This window comes from Marmota marmota, unplaced genomic scaffold (assembly GCF_001458135.2).
Source record: "Marmota marmota marmota unplaced genomic scaffold, marMar, whole genome shotgun sequence".
Taxonomy (NCBI): domain Eukaryota; kingdom Metazoa; phylum Chordata; class Mammalia; order Rodentia; family Sciuridae; genus Marmota; species Marmota marmota.
Window position 1 is genome coordinate 2868545 of NW_026000052.1, and position 23782 is coordinate 2892326.

Here is a 23782-nt window from a genome sequence, read left to right on the forward strand (position 1 = left end):
CGGCAGTGGACGGGGAGGACTGTGAGGCAGACGCCGCAGGCAAGCACCCCTACAAGGGGTCCAGAGATGCCAGGACCACACATGGCTGGAACATGACCTGAGCCATCACGGGAGGCAGGCCACACCACAGGACACTGCGAACTGTAGTCCACCAAGTGGCCACAGTGACCCTCGCAAGTGGGCTGCAACAACCAAAACGCTCCTTCTGAAACACACGGGCACAACACGCACGCACGAGCCGTCCTGCTGGACACCAGACACAACGGGCACACGTTGCCCTTCCCCACACTGCAGAGGACAGAGCGAGGCGTGACCACCTGGGTGTGTCCACATGAAGCCACGTCAGGGGGCAAGCCCACCTAGAAAGGTCTCTGCATCCAGTTTACAGAGGAGGACACCAAAGCCGAGCACGGCAGAGGTCTGCCAGGACCCACGCAGGGGACGAGGGCCCAGGGTGCAGACCCTGTTCCTAGGAATTTGCCGGAGAGATGTGAACCACAACACCACCTCCAAACCTAGGTCCAGGCAGGATCCTTTGCTGCAAGAGGCCAAGGCCTTGGGATACCTCGGGCTCACAGACACAGGTCTGGGGCAAGCCTCTCCACCACCCTGGACTGCCCAAGCAAGGGGGCAGGAACGCACCCAGAGCAGGCTCGCTGGCCACCAGCACACCAGCGCTGGCCCAGGACAAGCACGCAGGGCAAGGCCCATAGGTCGCTCCTGTGCTGGCCTGGCACACGCAGGAGAGGCTGTGAAGGCACTTAGAGGCAGGTGGCCCCAGTCAAGGACAGCGCAGTGCCCAGGCGTCCCCGACACTCTCCTATTTCCTGTTTCAGTTCCCAAGTGAAGCAGCTCCCAGACATTGCCCACAGCCCCCGCTGGAGTCCACGGCGTCCACTCGGTGCTGAGGGAAGCAAGCTGAACATTGACACACTGCAAGGGGAATTTTTAAAGGCCTGGGAAAATGAGATGGTCCTCGTTCACAAGCTGGCTGGCCACATCTGGGTCCCTCCCCGAGCCTCCCTCAGAAAAGACACTCCATACCTCTGTGCCTCGGTTTCCCCTAGAACATGGGCACAGAAGAGGGCCCTCCAGGCCACCTGTGTGAAGGTGCATGAATACCCCACGTGGGCCTGGCACACACACACGCTTTTGACCTTGTACAAAAGATTGGGAAAAGGCCAGGAGCCCCTGTGTCCTGGACCAGCACCATGGCTTTGGCGAGCGCAGACCCCAGACCCGCCTCCTGCAGAGGGGCTTCCCAATAGCACCAGCCTGCCCTACCAGCCTCCCACCCAGACAGCAGCCAGGCAGAGGCCCCAGGCAAGCCAGACACGGGCCAGCCACCCCTGGACAGCTGCAGGTGGCCCGGCCTCTGCCGGCTCCCTCCTCTCAGGGAGTCCCGGCATCAGGCCTGGGAGAATGAGCCAGGGCCACGGCAGCCTTCCCACGGGCCCACCCCACCACTCGCCCAGCCTGTGTCCTCACCTGTGATGTGGGAGAGGGTGAGGCATCAGGTCTGTGAGGAGCCTGAGGTGAGCAGGGCCACTCTCCCACCCTCCCAGGGACCAGAGCCCAGGTCAGTCTTCCAGAACGTTCTGGTCTGAGGAAGGGGCACTCTGGCCCAGACACTCAGGGTTCATCAGAGGGCCCAGGGCTCCTGGCCGGAGACTCCGGCAGATGCAGGCCGGCTTTAGTTTGCTCTGTGTGGGGAGCTGACGGGCAGCCTGAGGCGGGGACGAGAGGGAACACAGCAAGGCCCCTCTCCAGCTGGGCTGAGCGTCAGCAGCCGTGACCGGGCAGAAGGCACACTCCGAGAGGGTCCCTGAGCCCAGCCCCACACCCGCCAGACTCCCTTCGCCTGCAGGCCCCAGGCCCTCCCGACTCCTCGGCCGCCCTGCCTTGACTCCCACACCCAGCAGGCAAGACCCTCCCAAGCCCTGAACTCCCAGTGCCCACCAACTCCACCCTCACCTGCCAGCCACCTGCGGTCCCCTGTGCGCCAGGCCAGGCCCCCTCCTGAGAGAGAGGCGAGAAGGTGCAGCCTCGTGGCCAGAGCAGGAGAGAGGTCCCACCACAGGGGTGGCCCCACCGGCCCCTGGCCCCCGGACTGGGGGCGCCACAGCCCCAGGCGGTGCAGCATGGCAGCTGGGTCAGAGAGGAGCCGGGACCGTGACAGCAGGAGGCCGGCCTCTGTGAGGTGACCAGGCACACGCCTGGAGCAAGTGGTGCTAGTGCTGGTGGCCTGCGACCCAGTTCCCCTTTCCCAGAGCCCGCCTGGCCACCACCCTCACTCAGACACCTGGGACCACACGCATCCCCCAATGGCTGAAACCAAGAGCTTCTTGGAAGAGGACAGGCCCGGCCTCATTTCCTCAATCTGAGGCACGCTGCCGCAGCCTGCACATGGTGCAGATGGACCCCGGGCCGGCCTGACAGGCAGGCCTGGGTTCCAGTCTGGCTCCCCTCAGCCGGCTGTGAGCAGGTCCCACAGCATGGCTGGCCTGCTCCCACCAGCCGCAGGTGCAGCAAGGGGCCCACTGCCAGTGGGCAGGAGCGTTCCACAACCCAGTCGTGATGTGTCTGTCCTTGTCCTGGCCTAGGTGGCAGCAGTGGGGAAGCCCAGGCAGCTCTCACTGAGGCCCACACCATGCTCTGCCCGATCCCCTGCAAGCGGCACTCCTAGCAGTAGGCAGAGCACGCACTGGCATCTAGGTCCTGGGAGGAAGTCCTTAGGAGGGGCCAAGGCCAGCCCAGGGACAGGTGGGAGTAGAGCAGAGACACTGGGGGACAGAGCCCACAGCTGAAGAGGCTGGACAGCACAGGACACAGCGGGCCTCTGGGCATGCTAGCAAAGGTGCTGCCTCTGCCTGGAGGGGATCTAGGAAGCCTGGGAGTGAGGAGGCCTCCCTCCAGCCACACAGGCTCATCTTCCAAGGAGCTGGATGCCTTCGTGGTCCAGCGACCAATGACCAAGGCCTGGGCCCATGGCGGAAGCAAAGCAGGGGACACAGCATATAGCCTCCAACCCCGTCTGCCCCCAGCATGCCAGAGGCTCCTTGATCCCTGTCCCTAGGAGGTCCGAGGCCATGCAGGGCACTTCCTGCCTGTCCACTGGCACTGGGGACAGGCTGCTGAGATGTCACCAGAGCTGGAGGGGAACTAGAAGTCTCCCATGGTAGCACCCCCACATCTCACACCCATTCTAAAACCCTCCCACTGGTAGCTCCAGAGAGGGAGGACAGGCTGTCCTGGACATGGACGGCGCTGCCTGGCTTGAGCATGTGCAAGCCCCGCTGGCCACCACAGCCAAGATGCCAGCACTGACTGGCAGGCAGGATGCAGCCCGGCTCCCCGACTCTTACAGAAAAGGACCAGAGTAGCCTCAGCGCAGCCTGGCAGCCAACAGCAGCCCCGCTGGGCCCCTGCGCACGCCCTCGCCACACTGCCCCCAGCATGCCCTGCACTCGGCCACACAGCTACTCGAACCACTCCAGAAACCTCAGCCCCACGGTCCACGCTCTGCCACATGCTGGGCTTGCATCCACCACAGCCCCCAAGCCCACTCTGCAGCACAGGGCACCCACGTCCCAAGACGCTTCCCTCTCACCCTGGGCCCAGCACATGGAGCAGGTGCCGGGATGTCCATCCAGGGTGGGCTGGAGGACGGCGAGGGAGGTCCCTGGGCTACCTATACAGTGGAGGACGTCCAAGATCTGGCTCTCGGGTAGGAAAAGAGGCATTTCTCGTGCTCGTATCTGGGGGTTATGTGCACGTTATTTTCACATAGTGACACAACTCCTGAAACCTGACTTCAGCAAGACCCTGGCCAGACCATCCCCCGGCTACTGCTGCACCCCTGTCTGCTGGCTTCCCCATTCCTCTTTCAACATGACAGCTCCCTGCTCATCTGATTCGTGTCCAGGACCACACCTGGACGAGCTCACAGATGGATGAGGGCAGGAAGTCCCGCCTGGACCCACAATCATAGCCGGCCCACCTCATCCTCGTCCAGGCCCATCAAAGGCTTTATTCCCAAGAGGGAAGCCATGCAAACTCAGCTGTGGTGGGTGGCTCACCATGATCCCCAGATCCTCCCAGCCACCCGAGGGCCTGGCCAGAGCAGGTTAGGTGGAGGTGGGTGGTCCTGCAGGACACTCTTGGCCAGCATATCAGCACATAAGTCCATATGCACCCAAGTCTCAGTGCTGGGAAACTGTAACTCTTCCGTCTTGGTGGTCGGGGAGATGGAGGTGCTCAATACCCCCTCCCACTGCCCCACAAGCTTGGCCTCAGCCCTCCAGGTGATGGGGGTCCGTGACTGTGGGACTACCGCTCAGAGCCAGCAGACTCTCCTCCTGCCTCAACTGGGCCCAGTGCTGGGTCCTGGGCATGTCCCAATCTGCATCAGGCTCCTGCAGATCCCCAAAATGACCCCACCTAGCCTCATCCAGCCCTGATAGGGATGGTCGCGGATGAGAAGCCCCACCCTGGATTCCACAGGGTGAGTCCAGCTGACAGCTGTGTGGCCTTAGATGGGGCTCTAGGGCAATAAAGCCTGGTCACTCAACCCCTGCAAGGTCCACCTGTGGGTGCTGACACCTGGGAAAGCCTCTGGCAGGCCCCACACTCAGACGAATCCACCTCGTGTACGTCCCACCTCTGTGCACATACACAAACCACGTCTGCGTGGATCACATGTGGCCTGAGACCCAGGCCACACAGGCCTGCACCTGGCCCAGCCCCTGCCAGACCCTTCAGCCAGGGTTCACCAGCCAGCCCTACCTGGAGCAGGCCCAGCCCAAAGCACCCTCACCCCTGCCTAGCACCAAGCCATGCCCAATGAGCGAGCACGGGGCAGAACTGTGAACAACCTGCTCGGCGGCCCCTGGGCAGGTGGAGCAGCAGCAAGCGGACCCGCCTAGACCAGCTCCTGGCCATCTCTGCCCAGCACAGCAGCACCACCACACTGGAATCTCAAAGTCAGTCATGGAGAAGGGCCAAAAAATGCCCGTGTCAGCACCCACCCAGCCTCAGCCCAATGCCACACCCCCCGCACGCCATGGTACCAGCTTCCCCATCCACATCCAAGTGACGAGGCCTGGAAGTCCCATCGCTCTCCTCTCACAGCCCATGGATCCCACAGACCTGCAGTTCCCATGAAGCACAGGGCCCTGTCTGGCCCGTTCTCTGCCTCTAGGAGGCCTGGTCAGTCCAGCAAATCCAACATGGCAGCTTGGAAGCCACCCGGGTATGGGCCTTGCTTCTTGTGTCTGCAGGCCTGTCTTTTCTATCCCACCAGCTGTCCTGGGCCTGCCCAGCACCCAAGACGTGCCCCTAGGAAGCACCACCTGCCCTGCCCCAGGCCCCACTGGCCTCTCAGGCTTCACCCTTCCAGCCAAAGTGCTGGAGGCCAAGCCTGGGCCCTGGCCAGAGCCCTCTGCACTCAGTCACGAGCAAACACACAAGGCGCTTCCCAGTAGCAAGCCTGCCTCTGGTGTCCCCCTCCGGCTGAGCCGCCCCACCCAGGGGCTGCATGGGCTTCCCCCAGGGGGCCCATGCCAGGAGGCACCGCTCCTGAGCACCTACCAAGTGGGGCCTGGGACAGACTGGGCACTTCTGCCCACAGAAGACCCAGGGTCAGGCTAACTTGCAGCAGAGCTGCTGCTCAGAGCCCTGCCCAGGCAGCTGGAGGACACAGGTGGAGTGGGGGAACCCCCACCCCGCTCACCAAGGCTCTCTAGCCAGCACTCCTTCCCCGGGGGCTCTGTGCCACAGCGGTGGCACATTGGCTGTGGCACCTAGCCCTGACCAGTCTCTACGGTGCATGAGTCCCTCTCAGCCCCAGGTCTGGCCCTGGGCCTGCAGGCTCACCCCGCCTGGGTTGAGCCCCACGGACACCTCCTCTGAGAGGCCTTCCCTGCCCGCTAGACAGCAGAAGACCTGGAGGGGCTCCAGTGCCCACAGACCCTTCAGCCACCAGTGTTGGTACACCCTGCTTCCCATGACCACCCAGCCCCACAGCCTGACCTGGCCAATGCAGGCCCCTGTTCAACTCCTGCCAAGCTGTGGGCAGCCAGCAAGCCTCGGCACGTCAGCCTGCAGCGAGGCCTGCCACCCCCATTCCCGGGATCCACATGACTCACGGGCCTGGCACGCCACCTCCGGCCAGCACTGAGGGCGGCCGCCTGAGCCCTCACCTGCCTGAGCTTGATGCCGGCAGACAGTGGCAGAGCATGGGCCAGGCTTGGCCCAGCGGGCAGCAAGACGGGCCATGGGAACCTGGTCCTGACACCCTGGGGCCAGCCAGGCCCTGCACCACAGAGGGGTCATGCTCAGGCCGGGGGCCCGGGACACTGTGAGGCTGGTGTCCTGACCCTGAATCTCCAACAGCCTTTGAGAGTCCTACAGCCGCTCCACCCCAAAGGGAGAGCTGCCCAGGGGCTCCACAGGAACCCCTAGAGCCAGGCCCTGGACCTGCTGCCCCTCCCATCAGCCCACAAGAAGGCCGAGCTTCACCTGGGAGTCCAGGAGGCCTCTGTCCCTCACAGGCTACAGCAGCAGGGACTCAGTCAGAGCTCCACATCTGCTCGGCCAGGGCTGAGGTCTCTCAACCGTAACCAGGTCCTGTCCACCTCCCAGGAACAAGGGACACCAGGAGTAAGGGCAAGGCCTGGCAGCTTCTGGGGGGACAGCCACACCTGGAGTCACAGTCCAAAGTGGCCTCTTATACAGAACACACACAAAACAAAGTCTCAGGCAAGGACAAGGACAGCGGCCCCACCCCGCTCTCCTGGCACCCCCTGTGGCCAGCCGGAGGCACCTCAGCTCCCAGAACCAGGGGGAGCACTTTGGAGCCCATCGTCCACAGATGCCCAGTCTCCCCACAGAACCCAGGCCTCGGGCCACTGGGGCAGACCTGGACATCCCCAGCTCATGTCCTATGGGGCTGCTCCTCAAACTTCCCAGTCATAGTTCCTCCTGACCCTGGGCCCTGGACCCATGGACAGCATGGAAGCCATCCAAGATGCCAGGAGTGCCTCGCCCCTGTACTGGGCATGCTCTGGGCAGCCTGCCCCCCCCCCATGGCCAGTCACTGCCTATAGCCCTCCTTCATCCACCCACAGGTGCACAAAGCACCTGTCCCCTCACACACCATCACTGCCCAGAGACGGCAGGAACCGTGGGGGGCAGGTAGGCCTGGTTCTCTAGGAGGGCGTGGCAAGCCACAGAGGGTGGGGACAGTCCTCACCCAGCACCTGCGAGGGAAGGGTCTGAAGGAGAAGTCAAGTGCCAGGAGAAACACACCAGGCGAGGACAAGCAGGTCCAACAGGGAACAGCATGACGTCAGTCCTGCTGTGCAGAGGTGGGGCAGGGAGGGGCAGCAAGGCTGGAGGGGCCAGGCAGGCCCCCGCCCAGTGACTGGAGCTCCCAGGAGGGCAGGTGAGAAACTGGACAGAGCCAGGGCTGCCGACAGCCACAGACACGGCAGGGGAGTCAAGTCCCCACCAGGGACAGAGCACAGCCTCTCTTCCGGGCACGGAAGGAGCAGAACGATCTGAGTCTAGGAAACAAAACAAAGTCTCAGCCAAGGACAAGGACAGCGGCCCCACCCCCGCTCTCCTGGCACCCCCTGTGGCCAGCCGGAGGCCGGAGGCACCTCAGCTCCCAGAACCAGGGGGAGCACTTTGGAGCCCCTCGTCCCACAGATGCCCAGTCTCCCCCACAGAGCCCAGTTCCAGCTGCCCAGGGGAGTGGCCAGGCCTGGCCAGCACAGTGCAGGGTCAAACTCCCACCATCTCCATGTCACTCTGAGACTTCAACAGAGTCTGGGGCCCAGGGTCCTAAGACTGGCAAGGGTGACCTCAGATCTGTGTCAGGACTGCTCCTTGGGCATGGAGGCCAGTCCCTTGGGAACAGGGACAGGGCCTATCTCTGGGGACCCTGAAGCCTGACCCTGAGCAAATAAAACAGCCATTCTCCACACTTCCCCCAAGGCTGCCTCTTGTCCTCTCCTTCTTCCAGACAGAGGGCCGCAACTGCCTCCCTCAAGTGGCAAGAGCTAACGGCCTGAAGGGGGGACAGGGTCCCATGCACAGCACCCGCGGCCAGCCTGGCTCCCCAACGCCAGCCCAGCCAATGAGAACATGTCTCTCCCGAGGGACAGCTCCAGCCCACAGTGCACCCTGGGACCTCAGAGCCCACCTGCCCTGCTGCCCCCCAGCCTTGCCCACAGCCCAGTGCCAGCTTCCGACTGGGCCGGCTCCTGATCCCATCACCGTCTGTGCAATCCTGGTCACCTCCCAAGGCCGGGCCCTCTGTGGCTGTCACTCCAGGACAGCACCAGGGACAGGCCCAGGGTCAGCCGACTCAGCTGATGGAGAGGGGAGCCCTGGCTCAGCTCCAGCAGGGCCTTGCCCGGGATCCCCTGGCTGACTCTCACATCAGCACACAGGCAGAGGGAGAGGGAGGGGTCAGACACCACCATGACCACCCCCACATCCACAGAAGAATCAGGGGTTCCTCACTCCCCAAGACCCCCACACAGGGAGGAGAAGGCTCTCATGCACTCGGGAGCCTCTGAGGCCTGAGGCTGACCCTGAGCATGCTCCACCCTCAACGAGGGGACCACAACCAGGAACAGCACCTACTGAGAGAGGACCCATCACACACGGGCCCTCAGGCCCATGGCCAGCAGCAGCAGCCTCACAGGTGAACCAGCTGGGCACTACCATGACCACAGAAGGGAGCAGGTCAGGGGGAGCCAATGCCTCTGGCAGGTGAGGCCAGGACCAGCCACGGAGAACATGCCCCGCTGGCTCCACTCACATGAGGGCCAAGAGCTGACCACAGGGAATGCTCCAGTAACAAGAGGTGGGGAAGTTGCTCTGAGGGTGGACGGGGACAGGGGAGAGCCTCTGGGAGCCAGTGGGAGGTCCCAGATCCATTCCACAAGACGTCACCCTGCCGCACAGAAAGACCTGTGCACGCGTTACCCAGTCACCCCCACGGCACAGCCACGTTCCCAGCCACCAGAGGCCTCTCCTGCACTCCAGCTCCACCTGAGGGGCCCTGGAGAGAGCACAGGTGCCCACCAAGGTCTCCACTCTGCTGTTGGCATGGGCCATACCCCAAGCCTGCGCCTCGGTCAGCAGGTGAGGACGTGTCATCGGCGTGACACAGGCGGGCAGCCAGCTCAGTCCCATGGATGCCCCTGTGACCCCAGTGCTGGCTGGAAGCAGTAACTCCTCATGCACTCCAGATCCCCCAGAAACAAGAGCAGGCTCCTGACACTCGGGAAGCTACCTTGGCTGCTCGGCTCAAAAGCAGGGAGGCCGGGGCTCTGTCCCCCATTGGGTTCCAAACACCCGGCCTCCAGAGGCTAGGCAAGACTCCACAGGGTCCCTGCTCCCTAGTGCCAGCCCCTCACTAGCCCAAGACTGCCGGCCATAGGAGGACCTGGCTCATGGGCCAGGCCTAGAATAGGGAAGGTGCCCAGTGGGAGGGCATGGGGCCAGGACACAAGCTCAGCTGGATCCCGCAGCGCCCAGCCGTCAGGCCAGCCTGCCAGCGTGCTCAACCAGCCACTACAAGGAAGTAGACGTGCCCTCACCCACCCAGAAACCCAGCACCCTCAGCCCGGGATGCACAGCCAGCAGGTCCCTGCTGCTACCTCCCCGATGCTGCACCTCTCACTGGTCTCAGCTGCAAGGGGCCAGGGTCCATTCCCCACACTTGGGCACCTCCAGATGACAAAAGGCACCTGCCCAGTGCCCCATCTTCCACCTGCAGATGCAGCAGGGCGGGAGCCAGCGCTGGACCCTCCGACGCAGCAGACCCCGCCCTGCGACCTCACAACATGAACCTCACTCGGCTCTTTCAAAATGCTACAAGCACTGCCTTCTTTGTCCAGAGGAATGAGAGGCTCAGAGACACCCTGCCCAAGGCCACCAGCTGGTCAGTGGCAGGTCAGATCATGAGCCCAAGGCTGCCTGGGCACAATGTGCAAGGGGAGGGTGTACAGGGAGCAGCCGACGGGGAGATACAGGGGACGGGGAGAAGAGATACCAAAGGAGGGGGAGGCTGGGCAAGCGGGGGCGGGAGATGCCCGGGAGGTCCAGGGAGCTGTGGAAGGGCAACAGCAGAGCCAGGCCAGGCCAGCCACCCCTGGCTAGCAGGGCAGCAGTGGGGCTGAGGTCAGGGCACTGGCAGCAGCCCTGCTCCCAGAGATGGTGAGGACACAGACAGGAGGGTGCAGCCCAGGACATGGGCACACACAGCACAGCCCCTGGGCAGGCACCGGCCTCCTGTGGGCGTCCCAACACAAGACAGGGCCCGCAGGGCCAGCAGGCTGGGGCAGCACAGCCCAGGCAGAGGCTGCCTGCCCGCTGCTCACTTGGGACCCCAAGTCTCCGAGACCCCCTGGTTCTCTTGTCCAGCAGCAGGAGTGGTTTGGGGACCCCGCACTTCCTCCAATACCAGTGGCAGGGGGCTGGTCCGACCACAGACCCCAATTTTGATAGAAACCCCAAATCTGAGTTCCACTTTTGCTTTAAACACAAGCGGGTACCAATAAACGCTGTTGTCTCACTGCACAAGGAGGAAAGGCCAGGTCAGCGGTGAGCACCAGGCAGCACTATGCAGGGTGGGTGGACACAGGTCGGGGTCTCCCCAGCGTCTGTGACAGAGCTGTGGTTTGATGCCGTGGAAGGTGTAGGACTCTTCTAGCTCTCATCCTGCCCCAAAGTCCCTCAGACCCCTCCCAATCTGAGCTGGCAGCCCCCCAGCCCTGTGTCCACCCGCTGGGCACCCCAGGCCCACCTCCATGTCCTCACTGGGAAAGGAGCCCACTGACCAGCACTGCTCATCCCCTAACTCTAGCCAGGCCCCCTATCCCAGCAGTCTCTGGCACGCCCTGAGATGAACAGCGTTTGTTCTGGGCTTGGGCCAGGACTGCCTGGGACCCTCTGCTGCCCCGTGGGTCAAGTTTCCCAGCGTACCCTGGGGCAGCCGGCTCCAGAGATCCTGAAGGAGTGGAGGACCACTGGGGACCCTGCCTTCCCCTGAGGCTCGCCCGTCTCCCATGCTCGGGGGCCACTTGGCTCTGGAGGCAGCCGGGCAACAGGCCAAGCCTGTTCCTCACCAGCGCTCCCCACAGGCACCTGCCCCTGGCCCTGCCCACTCCCCGCCCAGCCTGGGTCATTCCAGGAATGGCCAGGTTCCTGCCCCTAGCCTTGAACATACTGTTCCCTGGGCCTGAAACTCGGCCGCCTCCTGGCTGGCTCCCACCTGTCTCCCTGACCCACACCCCTCCAGGAAGCCACGCGGGCCTCACCTCCTCCTTCCACTCCTGCAGGCACAGCCCACCGGCTCACCCAAGGCCACCAAGGCCTGTGGGCTCCTGAGGGAGCGAGGCCCCGGTTGGCTCTCCGTGGCAGGCAGGTCATCTGGGCTTGGCCCAGAGAAGGTGTCAAATACAGACGTGCTGACCAGCAGGACGGGGAGGGGTGGAGAGCTAGGACAGTGAGCACGGGCTGCAGAATACGCCAGGAGGCTGCGTGGCACCCCACCGAGTAGGCACGCATTCTAGGAGACACGGGCGGGCGGTGCCCCAAGGCACTGACCCTAGGCAGGCTGCACCGCCTCTTGCCTCTCCGAGCCCTGGTTTCCTCTTCTGCAAAGAGCTGTCAGCTAAGGAGGAAGTGGCTGGAAACTGAGGTCTGGACTCCCGTGCTTTCTAGACCACCGCCTGCCCACCTCCTGCAAAGCTGCTCCCCTCTGGGCTGCTGGGCGCCACCCCAGCTCTGCACCCGCCTCGAGGCCTGTGGGGGGCCTGCTCTGCTCTCCTGGTGGGGAGGGGAGGGGGGAATGGGGGACAGACACCCCCAGGGCTTCAGCCAGAGCCTGCAGCAGGCTGCACAGGACCTCCAGGCTCACCCAGCCCCACAGGAGGGTGGCCTGAGATTCACTCCCTCCGGGCCAGCAAGGGGTCAGTGCCACTCCCACAGACAGCCAGGCACCACCCACACTGTGGAAGTGGACACGAGACCGCAAGGCTGGCCTCTGCTCGCCCAGGCCCACACGTGGTGATACTGACTGCTGGCCCCTGCTCCACAGGCGCCACAGGCAGCAACCTGGGTACCAGTCCCAGCCACACTGCAGGGCTGCAGGCTGAGCCATGATCCAGCCCCACTGCGTCTGAGGGTCCTGTCCTCAGAAAGGGGACAATGTCCTTGACTATGGTTCCAGGAGGCTGTGAGGACTGAGAGCCCATGTACATATACGGTGGCCTGCACACACACTCAGCACTCACAAATTGGACATCAGCCCCGCTCCCTCCCTGCCCCGGGGCCAGCAGGCAGATAAGCAAGGCCCTGCCAGGACACCATCCAGAGTTGGACAGAAAGACAGCATTCTCCAGAGCTCCCAGAGCCACCCTGCGGAGACGCAGCAGGAAGGAGGGCTTCCTGGGGGAGGCCCACTCACCCCAGCCACGCACAGCAGGCTCCCACAGCAAGAGGGTGGGCAGCACATAGATGCAGGGGCCCAGCACCATGGGCAAGGAGAGCAGGTCCAGAGCCCGCCCACCACCTCCTGGCCCAGGACCCCAGCAAGAGCTGTCAGCTCCCTGGGCTGCAGTGTCCACACCTGGAGGGTGGCCAGGAAGCCTTGGAACCCTCAGGGCTGCTGGGACACAGTAAGCTGAGGGAGCCCACCCATCCGCCAGAGGCAGGCAGGCACCAGCCGTGGTTCCTGGCACACAGCTGCCACTCAGGCACCGAGAGCCCCTTAGTGGCCACTGTCTTCCCACTGCTGTCTCTCCTCTCCCCAGCCCTGACCACCACAGCCTCCCCCTTACCAGATAGCATGCTCCCGACACCCCTCCTCACAGCCCCGGCCCTGTGACCACCACACTGTGTGCCCAGACCAGGCCCATTGCCCTCTCTGGGCGCCTGCTTCCTCCTCTGTAAGCGACTGGTCTCCAGGGCCCCTCCCAGCTGACAAGGGACGGATGCCACAGCCCGGCAAGGCTTGGCCTCAGGTTCCCAGAACCCCAGGGTCCCACCCAGCAGAGTCCCAGCAGCACCTTGGCTGGAGGGTGTTCCTGAGTCCTCTGGGCCAGATTCCGGCAGGTCCACCACTAGCTCTGTACCCCGGCCAGATCCGGCAGCTTCCATGGGCTACTGGGCTAGGGCCACACAGCTCGGGTGGCACAGCGGGACCCACTAGGGTGCATACACGAGCCCCACCCCATATTCTGATGTGCAGGATCCCAGAAAGCAGGGCCTGTGCAGGGTCCCTCCCCTGGACACAGTTCCCCTGCCCACCAGCCATGTGCCCCCAGGGTCACTGGCCTCTCTGGAGCCTCTGCAACTTCCTCTAAACACCAAACACAGCAGCCTCTGTGCTGTGAGCTGACAGGGAGGGTCCCAGGGTTCTTTGTGAGTGGCGGTCTGGACTGTGGAGATGATGGATGCGCCCTGCAAACACCCTGGCCACCTCTGCCCTCATAGGGTGGTTCCGGGCACCAGACCCCTCCAGCCAAAGGAAGAGGGACACCACTGGCTGCTGCCTGAGACGTCCACATCCCACCATCGCCCGCACCCGGTCGGCACTGCAAGGGCCCCTCCCAGCCCTGCCCTGGCCACGCTGGCCAGCGGGGCACCCTCTTCAGACAGCTCTGCCTCTAGGCCCCTCGCTCCTTCCTGCTCAAAGTCACAAGCTCTGAGTTCCAACCCCACCCTCACTCCTGGCCAAACCTCGTGCCCCCTCCGTAAAGGGAAGTGCCAAGGATCATGTGGGCCCACCATCACGTCACCCTGCCCTGGCGTCAGGACCTCCGCCAGTGCCCCTACGGGGTGGGGGGTGGGCAGCCCCCCTGCCGTCGCAGCCAGGGAAACGAGGCCCAGGCACCCCACGAGGGAGGCCAGGCCAGGCCTGGCACCCAGACGCCTGACGCCCAGTCCTGTGACGGGCTGGCAGGGCGTTGGGAAACGCTGCACCTATTTCGACACCACCGCCGCGTCAGACAGGTTTCAACACGCTGCGGCACCCAGGAAGGACCAGGGCCACCCGGCCCCACCACGCACCCTCCACATGAGGGAAGACAGGCCGGCACAGCACTCGCGCCTGCCACTGCCACCACAACTGGGGACAAGCAGGGACGAGGCAGGAAGGCCACTCCAAAGCCTGCTCGCCAGGCCTGACACCTAGCTGTGGGCCCAGTGACCCGACGCCTGCTCCCAGTGCCAGCGCAGCTCTCAGATGTGGGGGGAGATGCCCTGCCCACCTGCCCCCGGCTCAGGGGACACCACACTACAGAAAGAGCTAGCGTCCTGGGAGCCTGGGCCTCCTGGGACACCACAGGAGGTGTTCGGCTCGTGGCTCCCAACCTAGCTGCCCGGAGCAGCCCTGAGCCACAGCCAGGGAGCCTCCACTGCGCAGGCCCGGGGCACGCAGCCACCCTGCTCACAGGCAGGACTGCCCATGCACGGCAGCCCACAGGGCTTCAGCAAATTCTACACAAAAATAGTAGCCCAACTGCCACTCCAGGGCAGCCCTGGCATCAGGGGCTCACAGCAGCCCCACCAGATAATGAGGAAAACTGATGCCCAGCAAGGCCAAGGGACCCTTCCCAGGCCACACTGGGAGGAGCAGGGTAGTGAGGACTCCACCTGGCCCCCCATCCCAGGTCCCCCACCCAGCAGGAAGAAGCCCCCTGGACACAGGGTGTGAGGGGGAGGTGGGATCGACTCTGGGTCTACATCCTTGCTGGGGTGCTCTCCACCATGTGTCCCTGGGCATGGGGCCATCTGCCTGCCAGCTCAGGACCCCACCACTCAGCTGACCTCAGCACCAGCAGGCCCCCCCCCCATCCCCACCTTCAGCTCAAGAAACTGAGGCAGGTCCCCTGCCCAGAACTGACCCCTTCCCAGGCCTCTTCCACAGGCCCGCCAGCTGCAGCTGCACTCGGGCGATGTCCCTCAGGTGGACCAGCTTAGAAGTGGCAGCCCCTCCCTGCTGACCACCCGTCTCCTGGGATGACAGCAGCACCCACTTTGTTGGCAGTGTTGTCCCCACAGTGAGGGCACCCTATGCCACTGTGCCCGTGCTGCTGCCAGCCCAGGCTCTCGGGGTCTGTGCTCAGCCGTGTAAAGCACCCCTACGGAAAGCTCCGCCCGCCCCCGGCTTGCCCAAGTGCCCACCACACAGTGGGCTCCAGGCGAGCACTTCTGTCCAGGAGTCCCCAGCCACCACCACGCCAACCAGGCGCAGATGACTCTCCGACAGCTTGGGAGTGACCAGGCAGGATGGCCAAGGGATCACTTGCAATCAGCTCTGAGCCCTAAAGGCTGCAGCACAAAGGCACAGACTCCCCAAAGCAGGAGGCGGCTGCAAGCCCTCCGTCAAGTGTGGACCTGGGGACCCAGCAGGGTCCAGAGAAGGCCTGTCCTTGTCCAGTGGAGGTGATGCCCCAGCCTGGCCCCAGGAGGGAAGGGACTTTCCTAAGGTCACTCAGTCAGCAAGGGACACAGCAGAAGGGGGGCTGCACCTGGAACCCTGGCCCATGATATCTAACCCGGGGCCATGAGGCTGGACGGGACAGAGGGGCTGGGGCTATGGGAGGCTCACAGGGACCAGGTAGCTAGGCCCAAGGGCCCTCACAGGATGGGGACCACCACCTCGTACATAGCACAGACACACACAGTCCACATGCCTGATTCCTTGCTCTGCCTCTCTAGAACTTTCTGCGGCCCAACTCGCACCCAGCAGGGGTCATCACCTTTACTGCACTGTCGGGGCCATCTGGCCTAGGCGGGAACTTCCACCAAAGCATAGGGACAGGCAGAGTGGAGCACCCAATCTTCCCAGAAGGGGACCTCAGGCCACAGAACTGGCACCTCCTCATGGGGACATGAGGCAAGAGAAAGTGTCCATCAGGGAATGAGTAGGGCCATCTTCCCTCACTGGGCAGAGGCCTCTCCAGGGATGTCAGGTGGCATGACACCCAGCAACTCCAGACAAGCAATGGAGTGATAATTGGGACTGTGGTCCCCTTCCCCACTGGGAAGGCCTTTCCCCTCCCCTGCAGAAGGCAGAAATCATTCCCAGAGTGGCTCAGGGGACCCCATGGCCCCACCCATTGCAGCCAAGCTCCCTGGGGAGCCCCAGCTGGCAGCCCCCACTTTGCACCCTGGCACCTCCATGCAGGGCAGCTGTGCTGGGCTGGTAACAAGCTGCAGACGGTGCAGAAGGGGGGCTGCACCTGGAACCCCGGCCCATGATGTCCAAACTGGGACCATGAGGCTGGAGGGGACAGAGGGTCCTCCCCCCAGGGTCTGCAGCAAGGCAGGGCCTCAGCCCAGTGGAGCTCTGGGAACCACTGGCTTGGTGAGCAGCTGTGCAGGGTCAGCACAAAACCACTGCCAAGTCGTGCCAGGAGACAGGTCAGGCAGGCTGGAGTAGGTCCGGCACCCAGAGAAGGCATAAGGGGCTGCCAGGCACCCGGGCACTGGCCCCCAAGGGAGAGCTCAGGTGCAGAGGAGGTCTCCGTGCCTCTTGGAGTGCACCAGTGTCCAGCCCAACCAGGTGCAGGGGCAGGCCAAGGCCTGAGAGACAGCATACTGCACAGCCCAGGAGGAGAGGTCACTAGCCCTCCTGATGCCATCTCCAAGGGGCTGGTTCCAGGACAGCTCAGTTTCCACACCTGTAACACAGGATCGTGACACTGCAGAACATAAACAGGCTTCTGGTGGGTCAGGACTCTGTGGGGACACGGGATAATGAACACAGGAGAGGTGCTCTCCTGCTCCCTGCTGGGCACCATCCGTCAGGGGGAAGCCCCCTTGTTTAGCGCCCACGCTGCTCTGAAGATCAAGTCAAATCACAAATGTGGGACAGCAGGTGGGCAGAGGGGAAGCAGTGATGGCCAAAATCAGACAGGGCAGGGAATGACTGACAGTGACACAGGGCTTATTTTGGGGACTGATGGAAATGATCCCAAATCCCAAGACTGGTACCAGCTCATGAATACAATAAAAATCACCGAATTCACCTAACAGCCAACATTATGGTATGTGACTCGTATCTAACCAATCTGCCAATCAAAGAATGAGCCTCGTGCTGGGGAAAGGCTGAGCTGCCCACTAGGGACCTGAGGTGCCCGCTGGAAGGCAGACCTGTGAAACGCCAATGCCCCCCCGCGGGAACGGGGGAGGGGGGGGACTGGGATGCAGCCTGCTGCTGCCCTCCCACCACGGGTACCCGGTGAGACCCCAGCTTCTGCACAGCGTTCAGACTCCGTCCGTGGGCGCCTGGAACTTGCGGGTGGCTGTGAGCTGTCTGGGGGCTTCCACTTGGCCAACCATGGCAGATGGGAAAGGAAGGCCTTCTGCGGACAGCTCCTGGGACCCTCCCCACCAACACCACGGCTCGGCTCCGGGCTCTGCTCCTGGAAGCAGGAAGTTCAGGCTGTGGAGATGGTTCCTCCAGCTCCACCCGCTCGGCACCAGGAGGCCCAGGCGCTTCCTCCCTCCCAGCCCCCTCCAGGCCCTGCCAGGCTGGCCCTGCCTGCCTGCTCCTCCTGGGGATGGGCCCAGGGCAGGGGCTGCCGGTGGTGCTGGGGAGGGGGCCCCTTCTGCTCCTGCCAGGAGCCCACCTTGGGCCACTGTGCCACTGGCACTGATGTAATGACAGAATAAGTTCCAGATGTGCTCGGGAGACGGGAGCAGCCAGCACCCTGCTGAGGAAGCTAGGAAGGCAGATCACGTGCGATTCCTGAGCCCCTGCCAAGCCTGCTGGGCCAGGAGCGGGTGGCCGCGCGGCAGCAGAGGAAGAGGCTCCTCCTGGGCTTGCAGGAGACCACCCAGTGGTGCCGGGTAGAGAAGCCCTCCCTGAGTCGCACAGCCAACAAGCCTGGACAGAGCCTGGAGCCCCCACCCAGATTCTCTTCTGTCCCCAGAGACAGAGCTCTCCCAGGTTGTCACTGAGGCACTGTGGGCTGGCCTGAGAGATGCCAGTAAAATGCCAGCCCCTGGCCCCAAAAGGAGGGGCGTGTTGTGTAGGTGGCTCCTAGACAGCACATGCAACCCGACAGCCCAGAGACAACCCAGGCTCACTCCACCTGACCCCTGACCTGCTGCTGCTGGGGAGCCACACCCTGCAGCCAGCCCCAGCACCACTGGGCTTCTCTGTCTGCCCACCAAATAAGCCCCCCAGCCCAGGACTCCTCCCCAACGGCAGGCAGACCCGCGGAGGGGTGCGCGTGGAGGGCTCCCTCTGGCCCTCACATCTCCCTTTCCACGCGGTTCCCTACCAGATGACCCACCACTTCACTGCCCGGTCTCTGGGAGCTGGCCCTGGCCAGTTATACACCCCACCATCCTGACCCAAGCCCACTAAGGAACAAGCTGGGACCCCAGCCAATAAACAGGAGCAACTGGACTTGGGACAGACCTATTTCCAGTCCCTCTACCCAGCACAGCCCCAGCCCCATCCGGCCCACAAGGGCTAAGGCCAGCAGGAAGAGTAGCGGGCCCACCGCAGGGTCCACGGTCCACAAGGAGACATGTGGGCAAACCACGGGTGAGCCTTCCCCTGGACATGTCCTGGGCTCCCTCCCTGGCGCAGCTGACTTGTGGACCCACCCAGTCCAGGCAGAGTGGGCACACTCCCCGGGCATGCCGAGTCCCGGCAGCACCCACTCAGCTCACCCACCTGGGCACCTGTTCCCCCCCCCCATGGACACACCTGGTGGGGTGAGGGGCTGCCGTCCAGGTGGGGGTGGGGGTGTGGCCCTGAGCCTCACTCTCACCTACAGCGCAGGAGCAGTGGGCAGATTTGGCGGGGGTACCAGAGGAGCTGTCCGGCGGCCAGGTGTGCGGTAGCCCAGAGCACAACCAGAGGCCACAAGCCCAACCACCACCTCCCACCAACATGGGCACCCAGTTACAGTCCCACCCAGAATTCAGTCTTTGCCATGGGAAATGCGTCCTGAACACAGGGGTCCTGCTTCTCCCTTGCAGGGTGACCCTGGACAAGGCACAGCCCTCTCCAGCCCACTTCCACAAACCCAAGAGGGAGGGATGTGACGTCGTGGTCTATAACACTCACAGTCAGGGCCATGGCTAGGCCCCGGCCCACCAGCCAATGCTGGGAACCCAGCGGGGACAACAAAGGCAGGGCTGCACCCAGCCCCACAGAGGGTCTCCCGCTGCCGCACAGTTGCCAACCCTGCCCCTGCCTGGCCAGGCCAGCCTGGATGGGCCACCTCCCCTAAAACCACACCCCAGCAGGTCTGCAGGGCCAGGCTAGCCAGGCCAGTCACAGTGAAAACCTGTGCTCAGTCCTTGGTGTGGGCAGGACACGGGCACAGGTGGCTGTCCTTGTGCTGCCAGGATCCCCGAGGCTTTGCCACGTGCCACACTGGGCCCTCCTGGAGGACAGTGTCGCCGGCCAGCCCCAGCACACACTGCCCTGCAGAAGAGGGCGGGGAACCCCACAGCACAGGCTCACGCGGGTCTACGGGGCCACCAGGGCTGTTCTCAGACGGCACCACGAGGTTCAAAATTAGCTGATTCAGTGGACACCAGGTCGCCTCTCCCCTCACACAAGGAAGGAACCAGGGAAGCAGGGGGTACTCCTGAACCCCAATAGCCCTGTCACCCACCAGGCCAAGAGGGGACAGAGCGTGATGAGGTCTCCACCACCCACTGGCCTGTGGCCACTTCCTGGGTCACACCCATCACCAGGGACACGGTGGCTCCCGGAAGAGTCCCTGTCCCACAGGAAGAACAGGACAAGACAGATGCGCCACACCCCCCTAGAGCTGGCCTGCGGCCCTCACCTGACTGCTGCTGCTTTTCCCTCCTGTCTTACTGTACGGCCCAGACTGTCCTTGAACTCACGTTCCCTGGCCCAGGCTCCCAAGCAGCTGGGACACACCCAGCTTTCCCAAGCTCCTGCCTGGAAGACAGGGTGAGAGAAAGGGGCTCGAGCTCTGCAGAGCCTCCCCAGCCCCAAGTAACCACAGAGGATTTGCCAGAATGGATCTCAGAGGCCAGCATGGAGCCCAGCACAGAGCCCAGGACCCCTGCTGAGAGGGGGTACCCCTCCTCCTCTGAGCCACCAGCCTGGCCTAGCCACCCTGTGTTCTCCCTGGCACAAGCTGGCCACAGAAAGTGGAGGTGGGAGGGCCAGGCTCCAGAGTGGACCCTGGGCTGGCCTCCGGCAGGACCCTGCGTCTCCCCCGCTAGGACCACAGTATGTGCCCCAGGCCTTTGAAGCAGGGTAGGACCTGAGTGGCTCCAGGGCTCAGCTCTGTGCCTGGTGCAGTGCTGACATTGGGATGGGGGACCCAGCCCCCAGGGCAGGTGCTGCGCCATGGAGCACCCAGGTACTCACCTCACAAGTCCCACAAGCCCTGGCTGGGCGGCTCCAGCCCTCCCAGAGGCCACAGAGGGGGCTCAGGGGCGACCAACCTCAAACAGACCACCGAAAGCATGGGGCCTGGGGCACAAGGGGAGATGGGCAGGTGAGCTCTAAGGGCCCCCGCCACCTGAGGGGTGACACATGGGGTGGGCAAGCAGCCAGGGGAGGGACAGTCGGGAGCAGAGGCCAGCCTGCAAAGGCTGACGGCAGCTGAGAGCTGCCCCCGTGCTGCCCCTTGGGGGCAGGGGCTGCTCCAGGAATCAGAGGAGCCACAAAAGGGCACCCACAGGGCCCGAGACAAGCACACCCTCGTGGGCCCTCCCCCCCCGACCTGCACAGGCTGCAGGTGGGCTGAGGGCACTGCAGGCTGCCCAGACAGCCCGGACGGCGGCTGAAGGCTGGGAGGCCAAAGCCACGGCCCTCCAGCCTGGCTGCAGCCCAGCCCAGGGGCCAGCCTGTAAGGCAAGCCGGAAGGGTGCCGGGGACAAGGGGCCACATGGACATCTGGGCCCTGTGGGCATGGCAGGGGACAAAGTACTGCTGTCCCGTTCTACAGGCAAGAGGAATCTCTTCCTCGGGTCAGATCCAAAGGAAACCCAAGGCACCCACTCTGGGTCCTTGGAACTTTCCCTCTGCCTGGTACTTGGGCAGGCAGTGAGCCACCTGGAAGCGCAGCCTGCTCCCAAACAAGGGACATCGGAGCCCCTCCAATCCTAAACAGCGCCACTTGGCCCGTTCAGCAACGAGACACATCACAGCAGGAATGAGCTCCTCACCCATGGATCCCGCAACCAGCATGTTCACGCTCAGGTCCCATGAAGCCTGCATTTAGTCTCAGGGGGCCTCGGTGCCTGGCCCCACATGCACCTCACCTTCCTGCCTCCAATGTCACTGTCCCTGTCCAAGCCACCAGGATAGAGAGCAGCATCAGCACAGAAGGAGAAGGGCGGGCCCTCCAGCTGCCCACCCATGTGACATGTGTGTCCCCCCCCCCCTCGCGTACACCGGGGCAGACCCAGAGCCAGCAAGAGGACAGCCGACTGTCCTGCACAGAGGCCTCAGTTCACCATTTGAGACATGAGAGCTTTAGAAAAAAATCTCCAAGTTCCTGTCTGGATGCACCACAGGACCTGGAGAAGGTTCCAGAATGGGTCAGTTGGTGAGTGAATTAGCGAAATGCTCAGCCTTCACCTAGTAAGTCAGTCGGCGGGGCACGTGGGAAAGCCCAAACTGAGGGCAAAGGAGGATCGCCCACCAGAGAAACTCCCGAGCAGGGTGAGAGGCAGGGCCTGCCCATCTGGAGCAGCCACCAGCCAGGTAGGCAGGGGACGCTGTCCCAGAGGGAGGTCCCACTGAAGCCCCCTTCCTCCCGGCTTGCCAAACTACTCAGGGGCTCCCAGGCCCTGGGCAGGGGAAAGGTGGGTTCATCCAGGGCTTGAGGTCACCAGGGTCCCCATTCTGCACCGGCACACAGGCAGGCCTCAGTGGGCTCTGCCTGCCTGACGGATAAACACCCGCCCGGGGCCCACCCCAGCCTCAGCCAGCGTCCACCCTCCAGCCCAGGTGGCCTCCTGAGGCCTTGGCCTGCCTGGGGGCACCCCCCTCAGGAGATTCCAGTCAGACTGCTTTCTCAACGGCCCCAGGGAAGGCCCCATAGCCAGAGAGCCCCAAACCTAGGCAGAGCAGTTGGGGCCTCACGGTCCAGGAGGACACCTGTTTCAAAGGACCTTCAACTGGCCCAAGGGTGATGAATGGTCACAGCAGGGCACTGGATGAGGGGCCTGGCCCAGCGGGGTCTGGTACAGCGGGGTCTGGCCCCTCTTCTGTAATAGCAACCCTACAGAAGGGGAAACTAAGGCTCCGGGAGGGGACAGCCTTGCCTGAAGCCACAGACCAGGCACCTGGAGCGGGAACTGGAGCCCAGGACTCCCACTATCTGGAAGGCAGTGCAATCCTGTGACCAGCAAGGTGGGAACCAGGAAGGAACTACAGCTTCCTGCCCACTCTGCCCACCCCAGCATCTGAAGCCAGGTCACCTGCTCCAGGACCACAGCCTCACTCTGTCGGACACCTAGCCCAGCGCTCCAGGCCCCAGCAAGACTACCCAGGGCAGCTGGCAGCTCCAAGGTCCTGGCTGGGGCCTGGACTATCCCAGGCAAGATGGTATAAAAGCAGGGGCCTCAGATAAGGACCTGGGTTCCCAGGCCTGTGCCTCCTCAGTCCCACAGAACCAAGGCATAGCCAGGGTGCCTACCTCTGCCAGGGCTGGGCCATCTGCCTGAGAAGCACATGGACCCACAGTGAGGTGGCCACCCGGATTCCCTGACCAGCCCTATAGCCCCAGCCCGGGGACCCCAGGCAGCTCCAGGGCATCTGCTGGCTCCCAGTGGGGTGAGGAAAGCCAGGCCTGTCCAGAGCCACTGGTTTGTCTAGTACAAAGGGATGAGGGGCAAGGCACACAGGGAAATGGGTAGGGGGCCTGGGCCAGTGCCAAGGACCTTCACATGGGGCTCTCCCAGGGCAGGATAGGGTCTGCAAGAGCCCACAGCCACCCCATCAGGCCCCCCGGCTCATTCTGCACTCCAGAGCCCAGGCAGGCCCAATGTTCTAGGGTTTCACTATTTATTCAGCAATGAGTGAGGGTCTTTCTCTACCCACCCAGGAAAACACAACCCAGGCCCACTAGTTTAGGAGAGTGGCTGGCTGCCTTCTCCTGGGTCTCCCCAGCCCAGCACCCTCCCCCTCTAGACAGACAAGACTGTGTCTGGTGCCCCATGAAGGCCACGCCGGAGAAGCACCAGGGGTAGGGGAGCTGGGGAGCCCTGGGGAGGCAGGCGCTGCAGACAGGGGCACGCAAGAAGGGGAAGGGAAGGTGCCCATGGCCGGCACACTACGGCCAGACCAGGCGTACTCCAGAGCATCAGAGTCACCGTGAGTGGCAGGCCGTGAGAGCTGGCACCTCAGGACGCCAGCCAGGAAGTCCTGCCCTGCCTCAGTTTCCCTACCTACACCATGACAGCAGTGGCCCTGTCCCCACAGACCGCCTCGCCCACCAGGTTCCACACAGAGCAGCTAGCTCTACTGCCCTCCACCCTACTCCTGGCTACACCTGGGCCCCTCTCCTCCTAAGTTCCTTGTACCCCGCCCCAACATGGCAGCTACCCAGGAACACTCAATAAATGTTCGCTGGACTCTGCTGACCTTCCCCGCCATGGGCAGGGACATGGGGCTTAATGAAAACCTCCCACCCCCTGGAGCTTTGAGACTCCTGGCCAATTCCCACAGGGCTCCACCTGCTCCTCTCCTTCTCCAGGCTCTGGGGCACACTGGGACCCCAGCCCTTCCCCAGAG

The 23782-nt window shown here is 63.7% G+C and overlaps 1 protein-coding gene across 2 annotated transcripts in view; it reads right to left on the minus strand.

Annotated features, from left to right (window-relative positions):
• Rxra (retinoid X receptor alpha) overlaps window positions 1-23782 on the minus strand; it is an 87403-nt gene that overhangs the window by 40711 nt on the left and 22910 nt on the right. Inside the window, exon 1 of one of the 2 annotated variants that reach the window (XM_048813368.1) lies at window positions 12861-12968. The exons of the other annotated variant lie outside the window; for it this stretch is intronic. Within the exon in view, the coding sequence (XP_048669325.1) occupies window positions 12861-12870 (10 nt within the window). The 5' untranslated portion in view covers window positions 12871-12968. Of the gene's footprint in view, window positions 1-12860; window positions 12969-23782 lie in introns of those variants that run through there. 2 annotated transcript variants of the gene reach the window in all.